Source organism: Sarcophilus harrisii, chromosome 4, assembly GCF_902635505.1.
Source record: "Sarcophilus harrisii chromosome 4, mSarHar1.11, whole genome shotgun sequence".
Taxonomy (NCBI): Eukaryota; Metazoa; Chordata; class Mammalia; order Dasyuromorphia; family Dasyuridae; genus Sarcophilus; species Sarcophilus harrisii.
Window position 1 is genome coordinate 159,140,737 of NC_045429.1, and position 26,350 is coordinate 159,167,086.

At 32.6% G+C, this 26,350-nt stretch overlaps 2 protein-coding genes across 12 annotated transcripts in view; both read left to right on the forward strand.

Annotated features, from left to right (window-relative positions):
• BCLAF1 (BCL2 associated transcription factor 1) overlaps positions 1 to 25,162 on the forward strand; it is a 37,247-nt gene extending 12,085 nt beyond the window's left edge. For 2 of the 11 annotated variants that reach the window (XM_012549356.3, XM_023503222.2), the window contains 10 exons: positions 3,782 to 3,907; positions 4,375 to 5,289; positions 6,553 to 7,218; positions 7,382 to 7,551; positions 10,198 to 10,303; positions 11,469 to 11,553; positions 15,003 to 15,178; positions 16,394 to 16,574; positions 17,513 to 17,659; positions 22,214 to 23,752. In XM_012549356.3, coding sequence (XP_012404810.1) covers positions 3,804 to 3,907; positions 4,375 to 5,289; positions 6,553 to 7,218; positions 7,382 to 7,551; positions 10,198 to 10,303; positions 11,469 to 11,553; positions 15,003 to 15,178; positions 16,394 to 16,574; positions 17,513 to 17,659; positions 22,214 to 22,456 — 2,793 coding nt within the window. In that variant the 5' untranslated portion in view covers positions 3,782 to 3,803 and the 3' untranslated portion in view covers positions 22,457 to 23,752. Of the gene's footprint in view, positions 1 to 3,413; positions 3,529 to 3,781; positions 3,908 to 4,374; positions 5,290 to 6,552; positions 7,219 to 7,381; positions 7,552 to 10,197; positions 10,304 to 11,468; positions 11,554 to 15,002; positions 15,179 to 15,310; positions 15,475 to 16,393; positions 16,575 to 17,512; positions 17,660 to 22,213; positions 23,753 to 24,804 lie in introns of those variants that run through there. The other 9 variants (XR_001121071.3, XR_001121072.3, XM_031964218.1 and 6 more) reach the window with 9 other exon arrangements.
• Positions 24,819 to 26,350, forward strand: part of MTFR2 (mitochondrial fission regulator 2) — a 44,077-nt gene continuing 42,545 nt past the window's right edge. The window contains exons 1-2 of the mRNA XM_031964219.1: positions 24,819 to 24,908; positions 26,110 to 26,261. The gene's annotated coding sequence lies outside the window, so the exon portion shown is untranslated. The remainder of the gene's footprint in view (positions 24,909 to 26,109; positions 26,262 to 26,350) is intronic.

Below are 26,350 nucleotides of genomic sequence, written 5' to 3' on the forward strand. Positions count from 1 at the left end.
AATATATGTTAAATACAATATGTGTATACATATTTATATAGTTATCTTGCTGCACAAGAAAAAATCAGATTTAAAAGGTAAAAATAACTTGAAGGAAAATAAAAATGCAAGCAGACAATAACAGGAGTGGAAATGATATGTTGTAGTTCACACTCACTTCCCACAGTTCTTTTGCTGGGTGTAGCTGGTTCTCTTCATTACTGAACAGTTGGAACACGTCCATCATAATTGGCCCTCATATAGTATTGTTGTTGAAATATATAATGATTTCCTGGTTCTGCTCATCAGTTCATGTAAGTCTCTCCAGGCCTCTCTGAAATTATCCTGCTGGTCATTTCTTATGTAACAATAATATTCATATACCACAATTTACTCTCCAATTGATGGGCATCCATTCAATTTCTAGTTTCTAGCCACTACGAAAAGGGCTGCCACAAACATTTTTGCACATATGGGTCCCTTTCCTTTCTTTAAGATCTCTTTGGGGGGAATATAAGCTCAGCAGAAACACTGCTGAATCAAAGGGTATGCACAGTTTGATAACTTTTTGAGTATAGTTCCAGATTGCTTTCCACAATGGTTGGATTCATTCGTAATTCCACCAACAATGTATCAGTGTCCCAGTTTTCTTGAATATTTTTTCATAGTTATTTGCGATATTGGTCTGTCCCTACTTTGTCTTATATTGATTTAGATATGACTGTATTTGTGATCGTACAAGAAATTTACAGAGATCACTTTTCATTGCTGCCAAGAATTGTGTGATCCTCACTATGATTCTTTGCTACTTGAATTCTTACTCTGGCTGCTTGCATAGTTTTTTTTTGTTTTTGTTTTTTAAGTTTTAGCTGTATTTGAATTTGGGAATTATTTTAATGATTCTTTTAGGAGGTGACAGTTTACTTCTGATTTCATTTTGCCCTATTTTCTAGCAAATCTCAACAGTTTTCATATTTATGGTTTTTTGAAGTAATCAATCTAGATGTGTGGTTGTATGTGTTTGGGGAGTTTTATTCTTAGATAATTTTTTAAAATGTATTTTCTGTTGCTTTTGATAGATGCCTTAGATTTGCTTCAGATTTTCGGTCTTTTAATTCTGTATTATGTTTCTTGTCTCCCGTTTTAATTTTCAGATTGTTCATGACTTAGATTACCTGATCTTCCAATTCCTTCCTCCAGAGCACTTTATTTCCCTTCAAAAATTTCATTTAAAACTCCCCCCAAACTTTTGTTTTATTTCTTCTGGGTACTGTCAGGCTCTTGGCACTAGTTTCCACCTCCTTGTGTCTTTGTTCAGAACAACAAAAGGTCTATGGTCCACTGTCCTTGGTTGAGGTGCTGTTGCAGGTTATAGGTCTATTCACCCCAAACTTGTGTTGACTTTTTTAGTGGGACACCCCTTTTACTGCTGTTTCTGTGTTAATTTTGTTTAGTCTTGGACTGAATGAATATTACTGATATTTGGATTTTAAAATTATCGTTTGTTGTAGTGCTCTTCTTTGTTGAAGGACAGCTGGATTTTTCTGTGACCTTTTCCAGTGCCATTTATTTGAACTAGTTATCTTTTCAAATCTTGTCCCATATTTCCAAACTTAAAACTCTTGGTGCCTTTTCATTTGCTCCTCCCTCTCTAGTTCCCCTTCTCATCCTCTACCCTCCCTCCCCCGCCACCCCCATTTAAGGGTCAATGAGATGTATGGAATAAAATCTCATTTTGCCTTTTTTAAGGAATAAAGTGTCGTACTTTAAAAATATATATATTTTGTTAAACCTTTTCTAAGTTTAAGCCATGTATATTTTTTGTGGAAGATGCAGATATCAATGATTTCCTGGGAATGTCTTTCTTTTACTCCCAAAATATAGATATGAAATATATCTAAAAATATTTGAGATTAGTAAATTAAGAATAAAACTGCTAACTCACTTAAATCCTAATATTTACAAAATTAACTCCTAAGTGTTGGGAGTAGAAGTAGAAAAGATCACATTAGAGTTGTGAGGAACAGTGTGAATGTGAGATTCCAACTTCAGTTCAGATGTAATGGTCCTGTTGTCTTTTTGTTCTAGTGGCAAAACAAAGGAAATGTTAATTTATCTTTAATGATATTTAATCATGGATTAAAAATCACATCCATTTCTGATGTTGGACTATTTGATGGTTCCAAGGATTTTGATAGCAGGAACTTTCTGGGTGTGATTTGCTATGTTTTTATTGCCAGGTTATATGTCCTCATTGTTAACTCTCTTGAGTGATGATTTTGGAGAAGTGAGCTTGAGGCAATGCCAGTGGTCTGGGGAGCACTGCTATTTCTGGAAGTCTGGCTTACCTTCTTCTTGATAACAGTTGGTTAAAGATTTGCGTTGGTTGTGTTAAGCATGGCAGGCCTCTTCATAAGGGTTGCTCTTAATGAACTTACAGGCTGTAGCAGCTGCAGAAGCTATTGATGGTTCACATCTGTATGAGGATTACTTTCTTTAATGATGTCTTTGGGGGGTAGTCTAATAGTGATTTGAATGATACTGCTTTGCCCACAGTTAATGGCTCTCAGAGGAGTTAACAAGTGATTTGGTTTGCTTGGTACATGTTGTTTCCTGTATCTTCCTCACAATGCCTTGCTGCTGCAGTTAAGTTGGCTTTCTTGCTTCATGGGCTGGATGGGGACTGGTTGGTACAAAGGAGTGGCTGAACCTTTTGTTTCTTATGGTTGCCTGGAATAGACTATCATAAGAAAATCCAAAGTGAATAAGTTCATTGTAAACTCTTAAGGAGAAATGTAGGGATTTAAGAGGGAAGTTATCAAATTGAAGCTTGTAGAAGCACAATTTAATGTGGCAAGAAATGCCTTGAAGTGTGGCATTTCTTGAAATTTTGTTCCAAAGGCATGAATTAAAGAATGGCTTTATATTGTTAATGAAATGCAAACATTCTAGATGCCTATTGAACTTAAATGTCCAGTAGCATATGAAACTTAGTTTGTTTTAATTTTGCACTATGTAGCATTTAGGGGAAAAAAATTGCTACCCAAGGTTTCTTTTTGTATGTCGTTTCTACTCTTTTTGATTTTATCTAACCAAATGCTATCTCTATTCCTTTTTTCTTTATCAATGTAATATAGTGTAGAACTATTATTTAGTTTTTATTTTAGATTATTATACATATATTATGAATATATATTTAGATTAGACATTTTTGGAGCATTGGACTCCAGTTGATCAGGGAATTGTTTATTCCATCACTCTTAGGAAATGTCCAACTTCATTCCAGTCATTATTGACTGGAATAGCCTGTTTTAGCCCAATTGCCAGATAAAAACATTGGTAGTCTGGTAGATTAATTTTTTGATCTCTGGCATTGTGCCATTTTCATATTTGTTTCAGGTTCTTATTTGTAATATTCCAATTTTTCTTTTTAGCTGGAGTTAAGCATTTGTATTGGCCATGAAATAACATGTAATTTGTTGCTGCAATCTAATATAATTTAACATCTGACTCCTGCAGCTACTGCTTTTTTTGGATTGAGATATACAGGTGGGTTCAGAACTTAGAAATGCTGCTTTTCCTGTTTTCTATATATATTGCTTTTTCAGATGGAAAATTGGATTTTATTTGATGTTATCTTCCACATTCATTAATTTGAAAAGAAAAAATAAATTCTGAATCATTTTGAGATATGAAGTTACTTGTCATTTTACTTTTATTAACTATTACAGAACATTTTAGAGTCAATATTGTGCAGTTATACAAATCATATCGTTAACCTTTACTGCTCTTTTCATATCAGTAGGAATAATCCCCTGGAAGAAATGGGTCGTTCCAACTCTAGATCACATTCTTCAAGGTCAAAGTCCAGATCACAATCTAGTTCCAGGTCAAGGTCCAGATCACATTCTAGAAAGAAGAGATACAGGTGAATTTATCAATTTGTACTTTTTAGTTCTCCATTTATTGTTGTAAAAATTAGTTGTTTTTATATTTTTATCTGTTCAGTCATACATTTACTTTGATAGAAGCATCAGTTTTATTCACATTGCATTCTATTCTTTACTATTTTTTATTTCTTATTTATTATATTTTCATTTCTTCTTAAACATCTTGGTTTCTTTTCTTAACATTGACCATGTAGAAATGACTTGTTTACCAGTAATAATTTTTTTTTTAATCCAGGCTTAACTTTTAAAAAAATAGAGATTTTTCTTGATATATTTTGTTTTAACAAATAGACTGAGCAGAAAAATTTAAAAAAGTATTAAAGTTCTCAGTTTTGTTTTTACACAAGATATCAATATTGGTTTTAATTCTATTTGTGTTATATTTAATGAAAAACATCCAGAACACTAAAAAGATGTTTTCATTAATTGCTTTTTTCAATTTTAGTTCTAGGTCCCGTTCCAGGACATATTCACGATCTCGTAGTAGAGATCGTGTTTATTCTAGAGATTATCGGCGAGATTACAGAAATAATAGAGGAATGAGAAGGCCTTATGGGTACAGAGGAAGGGGTAGAGGGTATTATCAAGGAGGTGGTGGTAGATATCATCGAGGTGGCTATAGACCTGTCTGGAATAGAAGACACTCACGGAGCCCTAGACGGGGTCGTTCACGCTCCAGGAGTCCAAAACGAAGATCTGTGTCTTCTCAGAGATCTAGAAGCCGATCTCGCCGGTCTTACAGATCTTCCAGATCTCCAAGGTCATCTTCATCTCGCTCATCATCCCCATATAGCAAATCACCTGTCTCTTCAAAAAGACGAGGGTCTCTTGAAAAGCAGACCAAAAAAACTGAAGGGGCTCCCCAAGAAGAGAGCCCTTTGAAAAGCAAATCACAGGATGAACAGAAAGATACATTTGAACATGACCCCTCTGAACCCATTGATGATTTTAATAAATCATCAGCAGCATCTGGTGATATTTGGCCTGGTCTTTCAGCATATGATAATAGCCCAAGATCACCTCATAGCCCTTCTCCTATTGCTACACCACCTAGTCAAAGTTCATCTTGTTCAGATGCTCCCATGCTCAGCACAGCCCACTCTGCAAAAAATACTCCTTCTCAACATTCACATTCCATACAGCATAGTCCTGAGAGGTCTGGATCTGGATCCCTTGGAAATGGTTCTAGTCGCTATAGTCCCTCTCAGAATAGTCCAATTCATCATATACCTTCACGAAGAAGCCCTGCAAAGACAATCCCACCACAAAATGTTCCAAGGGAAGAAACTAGAATACGTTCTTCATTTTATCCTGATGGTGGAGATCAGGAAACTGCAAAGACTGGAAAGTTTTTAAAAAGGTAAGAAATAACTACATTATGGCTAATCCTTGTTAAAAATAGTAATGTTCATTCCATCTTTTAAATTCTCTTTGTATAAATTTGGTAATCAATGTTATACATATTTTAATTTTAGCTTGGTCATGCTAAAGCTTTAGTTTATGCTTTTTTTGGTCATAATATACTTGTAATTTTTTCCTTAATTTTTTGAGTTGTTAGAAAATAAGAACTGAATATGAGGATAAATAGATTTGTATTCTTTTTGATTCTATTAATCTTCAGACCTTTCTGTCATAAACTAAGAAGTGTTAGGAAGTTAAATTATTAACTTTTGAAGAGTTTTAATTTTAGGTAGCAGAAGTTAACTTGTAAATTTGGGGTATTTTGACCCTATATAAGTAATGTTGAATTATGTAATGTTTTTCTTTGTAAGCCTCTCAGTTATGAGTTTAATTTTCCAACCTATTCATAATTACAGTATTTTAATACAGAGCTTAAAATTTGAGTTGTATGTGTTTTGTTAATAGTTTTTAATTTACCGTTTTAATTTGAAATGTTTTAGAGGAAGTTTATCGAATATGTATTTTTGGAAGTGTTTTTGATTTTGTTAGGAAATTGAATAGGCTTATTGTTTATGCTGTTGCCACAGTTTTGTGTATTCAGCTGATATGATAATTGCCATTCATGAAAATGCCAGATTTTTTTTTCTAGAGCAAAGTATATTTATAAATTGGAAGCATTTTGTGATTGAAATGAAGTTTATGATAAGTAATGCATATTTTTGCTGTTTATTCATGGAACTTATATAAGAATATTAGTATTGAAAGTAATTTGCTAAGGACTAAGTGAAATAGTCCAATTCTTTTTGGGAGGTGGTTTTAAACAAAAAGTAAATTTATGCAAACACTATGTATCTTAGTTATGTTAGCAAATTGAGACACTACCTTTGTAAGTTATAGAAATTATTTCCAAAGCTTTGTAGAAATGTGTGAATTTGGCATTTAGAATTATGGACTGTGGTGTTAAGATGGACTTTTTAGGAGATTTTTACTTGTATTAAACTATAGGAGTTTATTATGTAATTGATAAAGATTTTAAAAGTAGCTTGTAAAGTGCCACCTACATATGCTTAATGCTTTGCAAGCAGAATGTCAGAGATATTTTTCAGTGTGGGATTTATTCCTTTTGTTGCTGATCCTGTGATGTTGGGCAACACATTAGGTAAAAAACTGAATGACAATGAATGCAATCCAGAGTTACCATCCTCTTCTTTGCTATTTACAGGTACACAGATGAAGAGTCTAGAGTATACCTGCTTGATAGGGGTAATACCAGGGAGAAAGAGGCCCCAAAGGAGAAAGGAACAGAAAAAGGGAGGGCTGAGGGAGAATGGGAGGATCAGGAAGCTTTAGATTATTTCAGTGATAAAGAATCTGGAAAACGAAAGTTTAATGATTCAGAAGGGGATGACACAGAGGAGACAGAGGATTATAGACAGTTCAGGAAGTCTGTCCTGGCAGATCAGGGTAAAAATTTTGCTACTGCATCTCACCGGAATGCTGAGGAGGAAGGAACCAAGTACAAATCTAAAGTTTCACTCAAGGGCAATAGAGAAAGTGATGGATTTAGAGAAGAGAAAAATTATAAACTTAAAGAGACTGGATATGTAGTGGAAAGGCCTAGCACTACAAAAGATAAGCACAAGGAAGACGACAAAAATTCTGAGAGAATAATGGTGAAGAAAGAAACTCAGTCACCTGAGCAGGTAAAGTCTGAAAAGCTCAAAGAACTCTTTGATTACAGTCCCCCTCTACACAAGAATCTGGAGGCGAGAGAAAAGTCTACCTTCAGAGAGGAGAGTCCACTTAGGATCAAAATGATAGCCAGTGATTCTCATCGTCCTGAAGTCAAACTCAAAATGGCACCTGTACCTCTTGATGATTCTAACAGGTAAATGATCTGATAGAGGTGTTCAATAAATCTTGTGGCTACGTGAATTAATATTGACTTGTAGTTAATCTTGTTTTTCCCCTGATAATGGTTCTCTTCATGATATTCAAACCAATGGTATTTTTTCTTTTGTGTGTGTGTTTTTGTTATTGACATACTCTAGACCTGCTTCCTTGACTAAAGACAGGCTGCTTGCTAGTACACTTGTCCATTCTGTCAAGAAGGAACAAGAATTCCGGTCCATCTTTGACCACATTAAGTTGCCACAGGCCAGCAAAAGCACTTCAGAGTCATTTATTCAGCACATTGTGTCCTTGGTCCATCATGTTAAAGGTAAGTTCAGGTTATATAATTTTTACATAATAAAAAATTGGGAGAAATAAACAGTTACATAATCTGAACTAATTAAAGCTAACTGTTAGGTCTTTGGGACAATTTTTTTTTTTTAAATCTTAGAGTGCTTAATATGTCAAAGCCCTTTAATAAAGTCTTTAATAAAAATGTGACTTAAATTCTAGATAAGTTAACAAAAGAAAATCAATCCCTAGAAATCTATTTTATGATAAAATGAGAAAATTTGTTTAACAAGAAACTTTATAAACTATTTGAATCCTGCCCAGTTGGACATTTTGATAGGAAATTTCATATTATGAACTTAATTTTATTTATTTAGTAGACAACATGGAGAAGCATTTATTTTATTTGTTATTGTGGTGGTATTGATATACATGAGAGCTAATTAAAATAAATTCCCATTCTTTATCAGAATTATTTTGCTATGATATATTATACATTCATTAATGCATATTTTACTACATTTAATTATGTAGTATGCAGGGTTTTATGATAACAAATTTGGCAGCACTTTTTGTTCGTATTTCTGAAATAAAATATTTTGAACGTTTTAGATAAATGTATTTTATTGATGTACCCTCCAGTACTAGACAAACAGCATTATAATTCAATAACTTCAATTTCTAAGTTTTTGAATATTGTATTTGAAGTCAAGTGTAATGCTGGATTTTAACTTTCTATTCTATCATTTTTATGCTTCTTAGTTTTTGTGGTGATAATTTATGAAATAGTGAATAAACCAAAAAGAATCGTAAATGTATTATCATGGTACTTAAGGTGAAAATCTAATTCATTTAAAAGGACAAACTAAAAAATTAGGCAATTAAATTAGTTTCTATATGTAAGAAACATATGAATTGAAATATTTTGGAATTCCTGTGTTTTCTTCAATATGTAATATTGAGTTTCAAAGATTTTAAAGCCGTTCAGAAGTTTTGGGGCATTATTTTTTGGGCAGCTGCATCAATTGAAGGCAGCTTAATTGAAATGTTTTTTTTTTTTTACCCCCAGAATACTTCCTGGCTGGTTGGTATTGAAACCAAACCCCTTTTTTCTTTTTCTTTTTTTTTTTTTTGAAGAATCTTTTGACTTCTGCTAAATCTACTAGCCTAAATTTGCCATCTATGATTTAGAATGTACCATATTTTGATTGGTGAATAGACTTCTGAATTTCTCTTGAAATGTAGATAGTCACTAAGAACCATGGGCAAATATTTTAGCCTTTGGTAGTGTAATTAGGTTTGAGAACCAGTTTGTGGCCAAATTATTTTGATGAACATGAAACATTAGAATTATTGGTTTCTTTTTTCCCCTTTCCTTTTTTTTCCCCCCTTTTTTTGGCCTTTCTCGATATTTCATGAATAATACTGAATTTTGAGATCAGATTTTAGTAAATTTTCTCCTTTTTCATTTTATTTTTCTTTTTTTTAAACTGTAGTTATGTTTCATTATTGGTATTGTGCAACCGATCTGAACAGCTCTTTCTTCACATAGAGCTGAAAATGCCCAGTGATGTTTTCTTTTTCATTGTAACTAGGTCCTGGAATATGTTTTGAAATGGCAAAATCCATGTTTCAAAGTAAAATAGCTGTTGAAAGATACAGATGCAAAAACAGGCAAAGTTGAATCTTCTGTCTTCCTGGCAAAAATGGCATAAAAACTGAGTTGCTAGCTCAAATTCCTGGGTTTCATGGAATTATGATTGAGGCACTACCCTTGTAGTGGCCGTTTCAAGTTTTAATGATTGGTTATGAGACATGTGCTGGATATTGGGCGGTAAGTTGACACAGATGTATGTTGACCTGTTAAGCAGATAGCTTGCTTCATATGTAACATTTCATAGTTCATGACTTTTTGCGTCTTTCTAGTTTACATAATTTAAAACACATTTGTTGAGCTGGTCTTTAAAAACAAAAAAGAAAGTTAATGTTACTGGTTTTTAAAATTGTTTAAAGAAAAGCAAGAAAAAAAATCAGATATCAAATAAATATGCTGTCAGGTTTGCCAAGATGCCAGATGTTTTTGTTTTTTTAAATAAATATCAATAATAAAGGTGTTTTTCCCCCCACCCCGGTTAGAACTGGCAGTGTAAAGAGATTTTCTATATATAATAATTTGTCTTAATTCTTGAAGCAGAAGTTATAGCTTGTGTTTTTATGAAAACATTTATAGTCATTTCAGTATTGCACTAATTTGGAACACCTTTGTTTTTTCCAATTAATGACTTGAAACTATGTATGGGCAAGATATAGAGATGCCGGGCAAGATATAGAGATGCTAATAGACTACTGTTTATTTTTTCTTCTATTTAAGGAAAGAGTACATCAATGAAATGGGAAAAGATTCTTGACTTAATCCTACAATTGTGTTTGGTTTATAGAGAGTATTGCTAGGGCATATCTTTGAGGTAGCTTTCAGTGGTTGTGCTTTGTTAACATCACTACAAATTGAGGTACAAGAATTAAGGCAACAGGGAGGAAGTTCTTTGTAATACTTGCATTTTTCCTGCTAGGTTTCTTGAGTATTTTATTTACTTTTTCACCTGCTACATCCCCTCTGTCAGGAATGGAAATTACTGTGAAAGTAGAAATTAACTAACCAAGTAGTATTTCTCCTAATCAACAGAGCAATACTTCAAATCAGCTGCAATGACCCTAAATGAAAGGTTCACCTCATATCAGAAGGCTACTGAAGAACATTGTACCCGGCAAAAAAGCCCAGAAATACACAGGTATGTAGCATTGTATAAGCATTACATAAAATTAATGACTTCATTTGGAACTTAAGAGTTTGGAATATTAAGACCAATGTTCATTAGGTTTTGTAATAATTCCTGTACTTTCAAGTTCTACAACTTTGCTTTAAGATAATTTAAAAAAATATATAGTTTATTTACATTTTATTTCATAAATACTTAGCTTCATATGTAAAAATGTCCGGAATGTTTCATTGAACTTTTTAAGAACATATTTATAACAGTCTGAATTTGATTGAGATTAAAACATAAAATGCTAAATATTATTCCTTTCTTTAATAATATCTTATTTTGGAGGAACTGAATGGTGATGTTTTGGGAGGTACTTCTGATGAAAACTTTCTCACTTTTTACATTGTAATTATAATAAATGTGTTATTAAAATAATTATGAAACAAGATATAAAAATCTCACTTGTACATAGAAACTATATTATTAGACTTCATCATTCACGATAGCTTTTATGGAACTGAACAAATTGTTCTGTGGATAAGCCTGAAAAACATCCATGAGTTAAAATGTAGTTAGTTGACTTAAGATTGATTTGTGAATGATTAAGAAATTTTCTTTAAAATTTTCCATTGAACACTTGATAGAAGAACAGCTGATTATAAGTGGGAGAGGTAGAACTCCGTTACTTAAGAGGCAGTGAAAATGGCAATTGATAGCAAGGGAATAGCCACAAAAAAGTGTTTCTAGAAAGATAAGGAATAATAAAAGGCACAGTATTTTGAGGAAGATGTAAATGTCCATACATTTCTCTAGTTTCTAAATGGTTATTATAATTAGTATCATTTATAATGATAATACCAAGTTATACTGAGAATATTTTGTTTATGGAGGCAAGACCATGTGTAATTTTCTTTTTAAAATAAGGCTTCCATTGAAATTTTAAATTTTAAAATTCGCGCTTAAAGGATTAAGTCAGTTGTCTAGACATTGCTCTTGTGGAATACCTGTTCCTCAGTGTTGGCAAATAAGAAAGCATTATAACATAAATTTATTATAACTGTTCTGATTGCATTATTTTGCTAAGTCATTTTGCTGGTTTAAAAAAAATCCTACATTTTTTTCTTTTACCAGAATAGGCAATATATAATCCTAAAGATAACAAATACACTTCATTTTAATTTATATTAAGGAGAATTGACATCTCTCCGAGTGTCCTGAGGAAGCATACCCGCTTATCAGGAGAAGAGAGAGTTTTTAAGGAAGAAAATCAAAAGGTAAGGTCTTGATGACTATTTCTATTTCATGTTAAATTTAGTGTGTTGATAATCTTGCATTTCATCTAAATGGCAAGCAAAATACATTAGTAATAGCTATTTGTGTTTATAATTTTGAGGAATGTCTGGTGTGTTTTTATGTGTGCGTGTGTGTATATGTGTGTATATATATACACACACCAAATATTTATAAAACATGAAAAAATGCAATGTTAGTCCTAAAATAACAGTTTTAACTTAAACATTGAATAGACTCAACAGGTATATTTTTTTTTTTTGGTAAAGAGTTTTAAGAAGGAAGATAGATGATTTATTTATAATAAGTTATGTTTCTAACTTTACAAAGGCAGTTAAAATTTTGAATATAAAGGGGAAAAAAAAGATTAATAATTAGATTGTGATGGCAAACAGAACTTTGATCTTTGTGTAATGGATTTGTGTTTATTTGGTGTAGATTTAGTGCTCAGTGAGGAAACTTCCTTTATCAAAGTAGATTGGCATCTGTGTTACAATTTATGATTTGAGAATTGAAAGGGCCCTGAGAGGTTTAGGAATTTGTTCAGGGACACATTAAACCTCTATGTAAGATGTGATACTTAACCCAGGTGTTCTTACTATGGCCATTCTGACTCATGAGACTTGCAGAGACAGTGGAATTAAATTTTAAGTTTTAGGCAGCTGACTTAATTGTCCTCAATGTAAAAAATGGCCAGCCCAGGAAAACAAATAGTCCTTTCTTACTTGGGTGGCTAATAATAAACTTTTATGAATTGTCTTAAGAATTTAACCATCATTTTAAATGCTATTCTCATATGAGAGTTTGTTCTGAATTCTAAGCATCTACCCTACAAATGAATCCTTGGAACATAAGCCTTTTTGAAGTTTGCAACAGAAAACCTGCATGTTGGAAAAGTAAGGCCTAATCTTCAAATTTGTCAGAAGCCAGTGGAATGGAGTAAGCATAAAAAACTTAAGTGGCAAAGTGAAAGATTATTTTACCTTCTGGTTATTATGTAAACCCATTTTCATGTTTACTTCAGAGCCAGATGTGGTTTTGAAGAGTAGAGTGGTAGAAATGTGGCAAAGGCTTGAGCTAATCTGAAATGCATTTCTTCCTTTTCAGGATATAAATTTTCACGATGTAAATTGCTTGATAGGGCATGACATTAATAATATCCACTAAAGACCTACACTGCTGGCCTCCTCATGATCTGTAAGATACCTTGGATTCTTGGAAGTTTTTGCCAACAATGACATTTCTGACAGGCACTACCTAAGCTGAAAAAGAAATTGTTAGTTTGGGCCTAATGATGCCATGATCTGAGTACCAGCCTCATAAATTTGGCCACAAGGTGACACTATTTTGGCCCCAAAATTGTCTAAAATCACTAGTTTGTGTGGGATTTGTAGTTTGTGTTGCTAGCAGGGGAAGAAACCATATTGATGAAATCATGAATCCTTTAATTACTGACAACAGTAACCTCTTAAAGATTTCAAGTGGCTACAGTAGACTCTGGGTTGAAAAGTTACCAACCTTGACCACATTTATATATGGGTTGGGAACATGTGGTACAATGTTTTAATGGTTCTTTGCTGTATTTTGACATTTTGGGATAACCCAATTTCCTTTGGTAGTTTTATATATATATGTAGATAGATGTTGGAAGTTAGGGTTAATCATGATAAATTTGTGCATATCTGTGCAGGTGTGTGACTAATGACATGTGTATATTGATTGATTTATACATATGTGGGAGGGTAAGGATATAAAAATACATTTGACTAGATAGGAAGAGGAATTTCTCCCATTCTGTTATTTATGTTTTATAGTTCTTAGTAATAAAATGAACTGAAAAAATTTAGGAGAAACATTAGCATTGTGAGGTCAAGGATTATGTCTAATTCTTTTTTGTATCTTCCACAGCACCTAGCACAGTGTCTTGAACATAGTAGGCAGTCAATTAATATTTGTTGACTCAATGAATGAATGGATCATTTAAGATCCTGTGCTGGAAACTTAAAAAGCACTGATATTCAGACTGTGATACTCAAGCTTCATTTAGCTCTTTCAGTCAGGTACAACCTATCTTTTCTGTAGCTAGAATTTTATTTTATACAGACTCTAATTGGATATACAGTAGATTTGTGACTTTTTTTTGTTTAATGGCAAAGGCAAAAGTGGCTCCAGAGTCATCTAACTGTGAGTACCACTGCTTTAAAAATTAAAAACCATGATTTCCCCTGGTCATAATGAAGTATCAGGAATACATTACATTGCCAATTCTCCTTACTTCCTTTTTTCTTTTTTTTCACAATGGGGTTTTAATTATAGTTTTGGTTCTGTGTATGGGGATGAAAAGAGCAAAAGTAAGAGGATTATCGCTCTTTCGTCCATTATTCTAAGCACAAATATTTTAGTTGTCTTTTTAGTAAATAGTTTTTCTTTCCATTATTGATTACTATCATGCTTACCCATAATGCTTAGTATCTTATATAATTCTGCCCTTCCCATATAATTCCACCCACCTTCCATCTTCTGAAATGCCCAGTAGTTTAAAAACAAAAATCAATGGAATTGACTATAATGAATAAAACTTCTTTAAATTAATATGTATTAGGGAAGCTAGATGGTGCACCAGGTCTGAAGTCAGGAAGCTCTGAATTCAAATCTGCTCTCAGTTACTTAACCCTTCCTAGCTGTGTGACTCTGGGCAAGTCACTTAACCCCAATTGCCTCAGGGAAAAAAAATTATATATTGCAATAGTTGAATTGAAAAATGGTAAAATGTGGTCTAGATTACTGAGTTCAAGATTTAACATGTTTCTGACTTAACCTCTTAAACTATCATTTTAATTAATTGTTCATTTGCAAATTACCGAAAATGACTCTTCTGTTATTGTTAGTCATCAGGGTTAGTCAAGTTAGTCTTTAGTGAAAGTTGAGCCTAAGTTCCTGAGAACTCTTCTGGTATTTTATAAGATTATTATATTCACAAAAGCAGCTACTGTTCTATGGTTAAAGGTTCTCTGTTTTTTGATACTAGCTAATGAAAAATATGGTGGAAAAAGGGACATTCAATAATATAGTATGCACAATTCTTCATTGTTACAATTAAAAATAATTCTATATATTCCTTGCTGTCAGTTGCTACTGTGTAAGGAACAACACATTTTTTAAAGGCTTTTAATATTCACTGGAAATTTAACTTTTAGAATATGCTCTTTCCCTCCATGCTGATAATTTTTCTTAAATTTTCAGAAAAATCATGTTTCTAAGTGCATATTTATTATAAAAATTAACTAGTATAGAGTATATAGTATATATTCTGTTTTGTAACTTACTCTTTCTAACATAAAAATCCACATTAGATAGGGGGAGATAGGTTGGCTATATTTTTCACTTTTATTTGTATTTTAAATGCTTTATTTCACATTTGTTCCCTTAATAGGGAGATAAAAAATTAAGGTGTGATTCTGCTGATCTTCGACATGACATTGATCGTCGTAGAAAAGAAAGAAGTAAAGAACGGGGGGATTCCAAGGGCTCCAGGGAATCCAGTGGATCCAGAAAGCAAGAAAAAACTCCTAAAGATTACAAAGAATACAAATCTTACAAAGATGACAGGTAATTTTTAAAATGATCTAAGTAGGTTTTAGCTTCTAATTAGCCTTTTGTAATTGTCAGCTTAATTGCTTTCAATTTTCACTGTGTAATCGAATGTTTAAATTTAAACAATTAAAATTATTTGTTTTACAGCAAAAATGTATTTGTCTTTTACACGGCTTATGGTGGATGAGGACAAAAACTTTGGAATAGCAAGCTAACACTGAAAAAAAAAAATGACAAATTAATGTGTCCTATTATCCAGGCTACATCAGGAGGTTGGACTTCAATGCAGTGCATTTCTAGAAACAGTTTGTGTAAGAACTTTGGTTCGTTATGCTTGATTCCGCACTTTTTCAACTCATAACACCCAGAGTACAAAAATTTTAAAATGATGGCCAGAGATTTTTAACATGGGTGAGATGGGGGGAGGAAGTACTAATTTTTAAAGAACTATCAATGTGTATTAGGCTTTCTTAGTAATATTGCCATGGATACTGTGTAGCAGTGGTAAGAGTTATTGCAGGTATGAACCTTTTGGGTGTTTTGTTAGGATCATGTAAATCTGACCACCACTAGTATCAAATGTTATTACATATATACACACATACACATATGTATATATACATATGTTTATTATGTTAACTAGCTAGTGACATTAAAATACTTAGTTTTTTTATTGCTATTTATTGGGTCAATGTGGATTTTATTTGTGCTTCCTTATTTAGTTGGTCTCTGTAGTATTATATATTTTGTTCTTCAATACGGTGCTACATAGGCACCATATCTTATCTACTCTTGGTCAGGAGCATATAGATATTTCAATTACATTGAATAGGCAGTTACTTTGAAACTTTGCCTAAGAGGCATTCTTCCTTTACCCTGCTTTTGATTTTGTTTCCCAAAGCAAAGCAAATTAAAAGAAACAAGCTAATATTTGAAATTATAAAGTACAGAAACTTGTTCTTAATTTGCTGTCTTCTGATTGACTGGCTACAGAATTTTTTTTTCCCCCCACTAACAAAATAAAATGAAAATGTGGAAGGATAATGGAAATGAAAATGTATCCAAGTTTAACATTCAATTATTTTACCTTTGCATTATTTTTAATAGTCCAGAGCTTTAAAAAAAACAAAAACAAATAAACCCAAAGAACTCCTATAGTTTTAAGATTCTACAAATTGTTCATCATTTTAAAAATAGCACACAGTGTTTTTTTTTTTTCTATTTTTACAGTAAACATAAAAGCAGAGAGCAAGACCGTTCTCGATCTTCATCATCTTCATCATCCTCTTCCTCAGCAAGCTCTCGAGAAGAAAAAGAAAGTAAGAAGGAAAGAGAAGAAGAATTTAAAACCCATCATGAACCAAAAGAATATTCAGGCTTTACAGGAGTCAGCCGACCCAGAGGAACTTTTGTAAGTTCTGAAATTATCTGGTCCTTTTGGAATTATATTACACATTGTGTTATCCATCAGGAAAGTAATGGATTCTGATCTATGATAGTAAATATGTAGTTGTTTGTTACTCTTAAAATTAATTCCATTAGCAGTAGAAAGTCTGGCATTAGAAATCTTGCTGTCAATAGTGTACCTTCAGTAAATGACATTGAGTAATTGTACATTTGAAGGCAGAGTAGAGAGAATGGTGGACTTGGGAGTTAGAGAGACCTGGGTCAAAGCCCATCTATGATACATAACTGTGACTGTGACCATAAGCAAGTCACATAACTCCTTTGAGTCTTAGGCATTTCTAAAGACTATAAGTTAGACTGGTTGCTTTTTGGGTCTTCAGGGAGTATCCATATGAATGGTTTATTGATCTATATATAAATAAACTGTGTAGTTTCCCTGACTCTGGAAGTGATTGACTATTGTATACATTTTGAAGAAGCAGGGCAGTTAATTTTCCTTTGTGTGAAATCTGATATTTTTTGCCACTTCTGATTTTGATTCCTACTCTGTATCAGAAGCTCCCTAGTAAATAACAGGGTGAATTAAGACCAGTGGTTGTAGTAGCATAAAGTCCTTGGCTTGTAGTAGGTCAGAGGATTCATTCATTTAGTGGCTCTACAAGCAAGCAATCTCTAAAGGAAGTAGAGGACTTTGTTGGTTGTGAGAAAACATTAACAATTGAATGTTTAGTTCTTGAAGTCTCAATTTTTTTTTTTTTTTAATCTTGTGTATTTCCACCAACTTCTAGTGGGCAAGAGTTTTTTCTGATCATTATAAACTTTATATTTTCACTCCTCATGGGCTTTAGAGAGGCAGGACAAATAATGCAGTGAAATGATGGTTTGCATGTAACTAAACAGCTTTTGACTGCCTAACTAAACAACTTTGTTAATGTTAATCAGTTTCGAATTAGAGGCAGAGGAAGAGCCAGAGGAGTTTTTGCTGGGACAAATACTGGTCCAAACAACTCAAATACTACTTTTCAAAAGAGACCGAAGGAAGAGGAATGGGATCCAGAATATACCCCAAAGAGCAAGAAGTACTTCTTGGTGGGTGTTAGAAATCTGTGTGTTTGGTTTGCATTATTATTTAAAGCATACTGGGTAAATAAATTTTAGTATAGGTATCCATCATGATAATAACATTTCTAAATAAAATTTTACCACGATGCTTAATAACACAAAAGAAGCCATTTTTAGCTGGCTTGCAGTGTAGATAGTTTCCAAGGGCTTTTAATTCCCTTGCTCATCTCCTGGTTCCACTTCTTGTGTGTTTCAATGTAGGGCAGGCTACAAGTAGATGGTAGCCATAATTAGAATGCAATATTATAATTGCTTCATGGTTTATATGTTTATTTGAATGTTGCTGCCTTGGTGCAAAGTTGATCCTAAGACAGGTTTTACAACCTATCAGTAGCATTTTCTTTTTTGAAATAAAGTAAACCTAAACAAAATCTATAGTATATTTTAAAACAATTCATGAAGAGACTGTTATCTTAGTACATGTGAATAATGTATTGGGGAACTAGCTGATCTTAGTTGTAGGCAGACTCCTTGGTAGATTGACTTAAGCATTTTACTGATATTGAGATGATGATTATCATTTGCTAAGGAAAATACCTTTCTACAAAATGAATAGGGCAGGAATAATTTGATTTGAGACAGAAGTAATAGCTCAGTGTATATTGACATATCTTTAGTATGACAGATGTGATTAAGGAGGGGGAGTGGAAACAGTTGCTTTTTCAAGAGAACCAATCAAGCTTTGGGAGGGTGACATAATTGTGTAACTTGAATCATGTTCTTGGTTCATTCAGACAACCCATTTTTTCCTTCTTCCTTCCTTTCCCAGACTCTAAAAGAAACTATTTCAGGAAACATTTCTTTGAATAGGTGAAATTTAGTGCATCACAGTGGGGAAAGTAGTATTCTATTTATAAAGTTGTGCTTTATATATAGTTTTTTTTAAGGGCTGCTCTTGGTTCTTAAGTGCTCCATGTATGACAATTTCCCTAACATTTAGCTAATTTTGATAGTGGGTGCTACAGCAATGTTCTTTTTAAATAAATTACTTCTTTTTTGGGGGTGGTAGTAATGGTAAAACATTTTGCAATATGTTTATATTTATTTATCTAGTTTAATCACCACCACCAAAATTGAACTGTTAAACATAAACCTTATTATGTTGTAAGTTTTGAATTATTCACTCTTATACCTAAGTATCTAAATATAAACTTCTTTATTCAATTTATTTTTTGTTATAACTTCTAAAGATAACAATCCCATCACAGATTTAGATTCACCTTTAATAGTTTGGTTCTGGTGGTATTTATAATATTCAAATTAAGCTAGATAACTTTTTTCTTCCATATCATTTCAGCTTGATGTAGGCTGTAGCTCTAGGAGGCAAGTTATTATGACCATAATTGCATTACTTTCTTGTCTACTTTTAGGTATAATGTTCGTGAACAAATTGATTTTTGAGTTAACAATTAGATGGAATAGTTTTTTATCTTTCTGGTAATTCAGTTTTTCATGATTAAACTTCATATCCTTGGTGTTTCCAATCTTGTAGTCCTGTAGTGTAGACACTAAATATAATCTTGTAGTCCTGTAGTGTAGACACTAAATATAGTCTCTTTTAACATTTACTTTAGTTTATATTCATTGGCTTAGTTTATAATTAACTGAAGAGCTTTACAAATCACAAAGACAAAAAAAGGGCACTTTCAAGAATTAAGCTACCTGTAAATAGCAGGAACAGTTAATTGTATCAGTATTAATTTATATAAGCAGTAGCTAAGTATCTATTACAGTCTAATTTTAACTAGAACAAAAAATTTCAAATTAATAATTTCTTTCCATCCAGTGGAAAGCTGACTAAACTTATATCCTAATTTGTAGCCTATTAATAAATCATTTGATACACACACACACACACACACGAATTTCATATTACAAAACTAAAGTTTGCTAATGTTTTGAACAGGATACAACTTAAGATGATTAGCTCCTTGAATCTTAAAAGTACTTTTGGAAGATTTGCAAGGGAGTTAATAGACATAAACCCAGTAAATTATTTAATGTAAAAGATCTATTGTGATAGATCATAAAACAATCTTTATCCAATTTGATTTATAGTTTCAAAGTTATTTGTTACTGACATCATCGAGCCATAGTAGATAAATGGGCTTTAGAGCCAGGAGGACCTTGATGTATGAGCCCAGGATAAGTACCTGAACTTCATCCTCCTGTAGGCAACTGTCACATCATAGGTCTAATCTTGGGCGTTATGTTTCTTTTTTGAAATTTCCCATAAAACTACATGGATGAAGTACCTGTGATAACTTGGATTATAGGTTGTTTAAAATGAAGGCTTTTTTTTTTTTTTTTTTTTTTTTTTAATATCAGCTATATGAATATGAAAAAGATAACAACTGTTAAGGAGCATAGAAGAGAACCTCCTAACATCATGTGCTAGGTCACTGGTGACAATTTAGTCTAATAGTCCAGTGGTATATAAATTAAAATGACCCTTGGAGAGGGGGTAGAGAAAATTTGAGTATTATATCTTTTATCCTTTCTAAATTTTAAAAGGAATTCATTCACAGTGTGGGTGGGTTAGGAGTGTTTTGTGATAGAAAAGAGAGAACTAGGTAAGAGTTGGCATGCCTCTGTTCTAGACTTGGTAGGTTTTTGCCTTGAGCGCATCATTTTAACCAGCTTGACTAGATCAGATGATATTAGCATTTTTGTGTTATAGATTCCTTTGGTAGTCTGGTGAAACCTATGGATCTCTTCTCACAATATTTAAAAATGCATAAAATTAATAAGATTATACAGTAAAAATTATAGTGAAGTTGAACTACCAAAATGTTTAAAAACAGTCACAGAATGTCTAGTTAAAAAACCCCATGGTCTAGATGATCCTTAAGCTCTAGTTTAGCACAGAATTTAGCTCTTGGTTCTTGGATATGTGGAGCCAATGTGAGAATTTGAGCTTCCAAAGTTTGTTTATGATTATCAAAAACCTTGTTTTACTCTTCTAAGGAGATTGTCAAGTTTGACACTTTTTACCTGTCCTCCTCCCCTCTATATCTATATATCTATATCTATATCTCTCTCTCTATATATATATTTTGTCTCTTTTTCTCTCTCCTTGTAAACAAGCTTTAATCTACTTTTAGAAAAGGATATTTCATTTTATCCCCATTTTGGTGTTTTGTACATTAACTCCATTTCCATGGTTTACAAAATCAAGAGGAGTATGTCTTGTCCTGTAGGCTTCAAAGAAATCTCTTTCAAATGCAGAGAACTGAGGTTTTGAGAAATATACCCAGAGGTCTCTTTTCTTCCTCCTCTCAGCCACTCAAATGTCAACTAGTTAATGTCTTCAACAACAAACCAGCAGTAATTTATTCTCTGAGAGATTTCAAAATTTGTTGCTATTCTTCTATTTTAATACCTCTAATGGTATTATCTCTTGCTAGAAAACATTTTAGTAGGAAGGGATGCAGTAGAATTTAAATACCTTGACTGGTGTTTGTTTTAAGGAAATTAATTGGGCTTGGAATTAATTATTTAGAGGTCCAGATTTCAATTTGGTAAAGAAAATAATTTGTACCCATAAACCCTGGAACTAATTTCTGGAATTAGTCAATCAAATTAAATAATCTAAACCTTGGAATATATTATGTTATAACTAATACATTTTTACCTCTGTAAATAAAATTCCTTATGAAAACACATGTTGAAACATATTAGTGCAAAATTTGCTTTTCATTTGGCCAAGTATGATTGGAACATTTTGAAATCTGGCAGTGCTAATCAAATGCTCAAATATTATCAACTTAATGTACATAGAGATTAATCTTAAAATTTTCAAAAGAAAGTATTAGCATTTCTTGAATAATCACTGAATATTTTGAGGAACCTTTAAGTTTTATGAAGAAATACAGATGGGCTAAAAATGGCCATAATTGTCTAGATGTTTCAAGGAGACACACGATTCTCTTTTTGGCATACAGAATTGCCTTTACTGGATTTTAATTTATTTGGAATTCTTTTCTCTCCTCTTTATTTATTAGTGGGTAACATTTAGTAGCAGCCCCTGTGATACATCTAGATACATTTAGAGCTATATATAACTTCATTTATAGAATGCTTCAAAGAGAGGAGGGATGGGACATTAGAATGAACTGTTAACATTCATGATTCATATGATCATAGTTAAGTATTTGAAATGTTTGTAGGAAAAAAAGTTAATCTTTGATAGAAAATTCTGTATGTTGACAGATTTTATGATAATAAATATGATTTTATGATATCCGTTTTTTATGCTTTGCTCCAATAGAAGGAATCCTTCCTTGTAAGTTGGAAAAATAAGTTATGGGCCCAGAGTCACTTCAGTTTTAGCAGGTCTATATGTCAAATTTAGGTGTTTTTAAAAAACATGGTTGGAAACCTGCTAACCAATTATACTTTATAAATACCAACCTAATTCATATAAAGTTTTAAAATTAATATTTAGCTGATTGTCAACATGATTTAAATGGGATTAATGCTGAAAAAGCATCTCATTGATTATTTTTAACATTCCTTTAGCATGACGACAGGGATGATGGTGTGGATTATTGGGCCAAAAGAGGAAGAGGCCGTGGCACTTTCCAACGCGGCAGAGGGCGGTTTAACTTCAAAAAATCAGGTAGCAGTCCAAAATGGACACATGACAAATACCAAGGGGATGGGATTGTTGAAGATGAAGAAGAGACCATGGAAAATAATGAAGAAAAGAAGGACAGACGCAAAGAAGAAAAGGTAGAAAATTCCAACTTGTCAGTGAATTGAAGAGCAGATTTCCATCAGTGTGGGCTAGGAGGGTGATGATTTGTTAAAACTTAGTAAATCTAATTTTATAAACAGAGCTTGCTATGGTTTATATATGGTATGTAGTTTCCCCCCCCGGCTCTGTTAATCTTCACTTTCTGTGTTTTTTTTATTATAGGAATAGTAAATCTGAAGTAAGATTGCAACTGAGAGCAGAACTTGCACCCACCATTTTTTTACGTGATTTTTTTGTTTTCAAAAACGAATGTAAGCATTTTACTTAAATTTTACTGTTTGCAAGTAGTCTGTAGAATTTTTGTTTTAAGTCTTTAAATATCTCAATAATAGTATAGTGTATGTTGAGGATTGTACTGAAGCAAAGTAGAAAGTTGCTACGTACCATATTTGTAACTATCAACTTTTAAAAAAAAAAAACTTTTACTGTTTTTGTTATATGCATTGTAATTCTGCTTTGTCTATAAGATATGGTCAAGTACAACTCTGTGAAAGTTCTGATTTTTTCCCTTCCCCTGTTTGTCAGTGTTTTATTCCTAAGTAAACTTTAGCCCTATATACAAATCCCTGAACAGAAATTGTTTATACAGATCATTAATTATTTTAACAGTACACAGCTGTTAGCATCTTCCTTAAGTAGAACACATTTACACTGTAGGGTGACCAGTCTTTGAAGTATACCACAGAACAAATTGTGTTGCTTTGGTGAACTAATAATAAAGTTCAGCACTACAGTGAATTTCTAAACTGGGGAAAATACCATTTTTGCTCAGCCTAACAGTTGAGAAGTAGAAAAGGTAAGCACTTCTCATTATATACATAATATTAAAATCAGAATAGATAGTTTGATGAAATGGTTTTCTGCTGAGACTACTAAATACAAATCTAGGAAAACTTTAGAGCCCTTCCTCTTTTGCTTCAAAACCCACTGTTGGCACTCTTTGGGGACTGATTCATGGTCAATGGACAATCAGCTACTCTGAGGAATGAAGTTGGTCTGTAATTAACAACATTATAGATAAAACTACCTAATTTGTACTAAGTTAAAAAAAAAAAACCCTTCAATGGTCATATAATGCGGAAACTTAGGATAGGGAAGACCCTATGAAAAACTTTTCATACAGATGTTTGCAGAGCTGAAGTATTTAATGGAAAGAAAATAGTAACATTTTAAACATGATTTTAAAAAGTGGAATGTCTTAAATTACAAAATCAGTTACATATACATTAGGCAATAAGAACAAACTTACTGGCTAGAAGTGTTTTGAATAATTTGTTTTTCAAATGTCACCAATAAAAAAAGTTTTGTCAGGAAGTTTGTTGCAGCATTAACCCAGCTTGCATTTGTTTCTGTTTTAGTTTCAGCATATAAAATGGCTTTATCATTTTCTTTTTTGAGGTTTAGTATTTATATCTTTAAAAAGAATAAAAACCTAAAATAGTTAAGATTAAATGTTAATTGGAGCCCGAATAATGAAGGAGGAAAAAGGAGATTCCTCTTTTTCAGATTTAAGAAGCCAAAATAACTATGCTAAATACAAGTGCTTGCTATTTCTGTTAAAGCTTTAAACATTTAAAAATGAAATTCTTACTGTTTTCTGCCATCATTTTTGATCAACATATGCGTTTCCGGCACCTTGGTGTTTGCAGCATTTGCTGCCAAAAGCTGGTTTAAAAAAAAAAAAAAGACGATAGGGTGGGGGGAAGAAAAGGTAAAATATATTTGGTAAAGTGAAAGAAAATTTCAATTATGCATGTTTTCCCTGTACTAATTTGTCATCTTTAAATTGCTTATTAAAACATGTCAAAGCAAAAATGCATATCATTGCCATTACTCAGGAAATAATCAAAGGCTGAAATACCATCTTATCAATGAGTTGATCATATCCAAGCAAATAACATTTTCTTGGACATTGTAGCATTCATTAAGATTATTTTACCATATTTGCTTTCCTTAGAAGGGACACTCATTGTACATTGTTGTAATTTTTGTTTTCTGAAGAAAATGAGTGCTTTTCTGTGGTAGGAACCATATGGGACCCACAGGACCTTTGTAATTAAAGGCTATCCTGAGAGAAAACATCACATCACATTTTGAAAGCATATAACTGTTTTAACTTACTATGTGTACAACAATTTTTATTTAGTTACTTCCCTAGTTAAGAGGGAAGAATCTCAGATTAATGCAAATGCATGTCTTCTCAAAGCCCAGTGTGCTTTTTTTTCCCTCCCAAATCCACAATTTAGCTTCATACTTACTGACACCTACACCAAAGCTAAATTGTTTTTGTTAAGAAATTGTCTAATGTTTACAGTAGCGGGAAATATTAACCCTTTGGTACCTGCATTGACAGACTTCCTTTTGCCCAGAGAAGGGAAACAAAATGAACCAAAGGATGTTTCCAGGAAGGATTAAGAAAGCTGCTTAATCACAAGAAGGCCATGACTCAGTTCTTAGGTGTGTATACCTTCCAACATCCTAGGAGTTTTACTATTAAGTGATATATTTTTTTTTACAATATCAGACTGCTTTAAGGAGTCATTATTCCTTTTTTGTCACAGTTTAAATCAATGTTGGGCATTAATTTGAGAAAAGTCTTCCCCAGTAAGGATGGCTATAAAGATGGTTAGATGACTCCATTCAGTGTGATGTATATTGCAATAGGGACCCTTGTAAATTGTCATATGCCAATAAAATGTCATAAGTGGTAATGTGTTATTGTTTGATTACCATAATTATGAATAATTTTCTTCCTATAAGAGTAGTTTTCCTGATCTCTTTTGAGAACTTGATTGCCTTCTAAACATTATTAATTCTATGCTGAGCTTTGTTCCATGGATTTGGAAGTGCTTTACTTTTTCAAACCTCTTCTGGTAGTACCAGTAAAGAACTAAACCAAATATTTAATCATTTGTATCACTATTTTGAGAAAGTATGTACTTAATGTGAGATGAAAATGAATCTGTTTTATTTGACTTTAAACAACATTCTTTGAAGATACTTTGTCTAGGTTCTAGGAAAACAAAATGAAATCAGATTGGTTCTGCTTCTTGAAGAGAGCTAATTATTAGTTAATTTAAGTACTTAAAATTCTTTTTTGTTTACTTCTTTGCCAGAAAAGATAGGGGGTGGGAGGTAGGGATGAGGAGAAGCTTCCCTTATCTATGATAAGATCCAATTTAACTCTTATAAATTAAGTCTCCCAGTAACTATTTGAAATGTAAAAGCAAATGACCTTTTTTGGTTTTCAACAAAGCTTCACATAGATGTCTTATGATAAAAGGAAAATGCAAAATAAATGGTAATAATAGGAATAATAATTTCATTGATTCCTTGATATCATTGATGTGGGCACTTTTATCAGTGAAAAGTGCCATGCATCCTTGCTTTCTCACCCTGTGTGAGTCCTAGAAAGAAGAAGCTAAAATGGAGACCTTTCTTAGTAGGAAGTTTTTTCACAAAAAATGAGAATTTTGCCTTCTACTATATGCCTTTCATTAACCTACACAATAAACAGGTGAAGTAATTATAACAAGTTAATAATGCATTTTATACAGTATTGGCTGCTGGCCTACTTGCCAATTTTTAATTGTCTCCCTGAAGGAAGAAAATGATTTAATTTAGGCCCCAGCAACTAATGGCCTTTACCTTGTTATAGCCACAGACTACAAGCCCATCCCTGGCCATCCAGCTTTGTAAACATATGCTACTGGTTGAAAAGGAGAATATGAGAACAGCACAAATCCATCACCACTTCTGGAAAAACAACTCAGAGTACTCAACTCATTATCTAGTCCTTGGATTTGAAGGGTAATAGTCTTTGCTGTCTTATTTGAATAGTAAGGAAAGACTTTGTTTTAATCTTGTTTAGAAATTTTGGAGAAAACATTCATTGCATT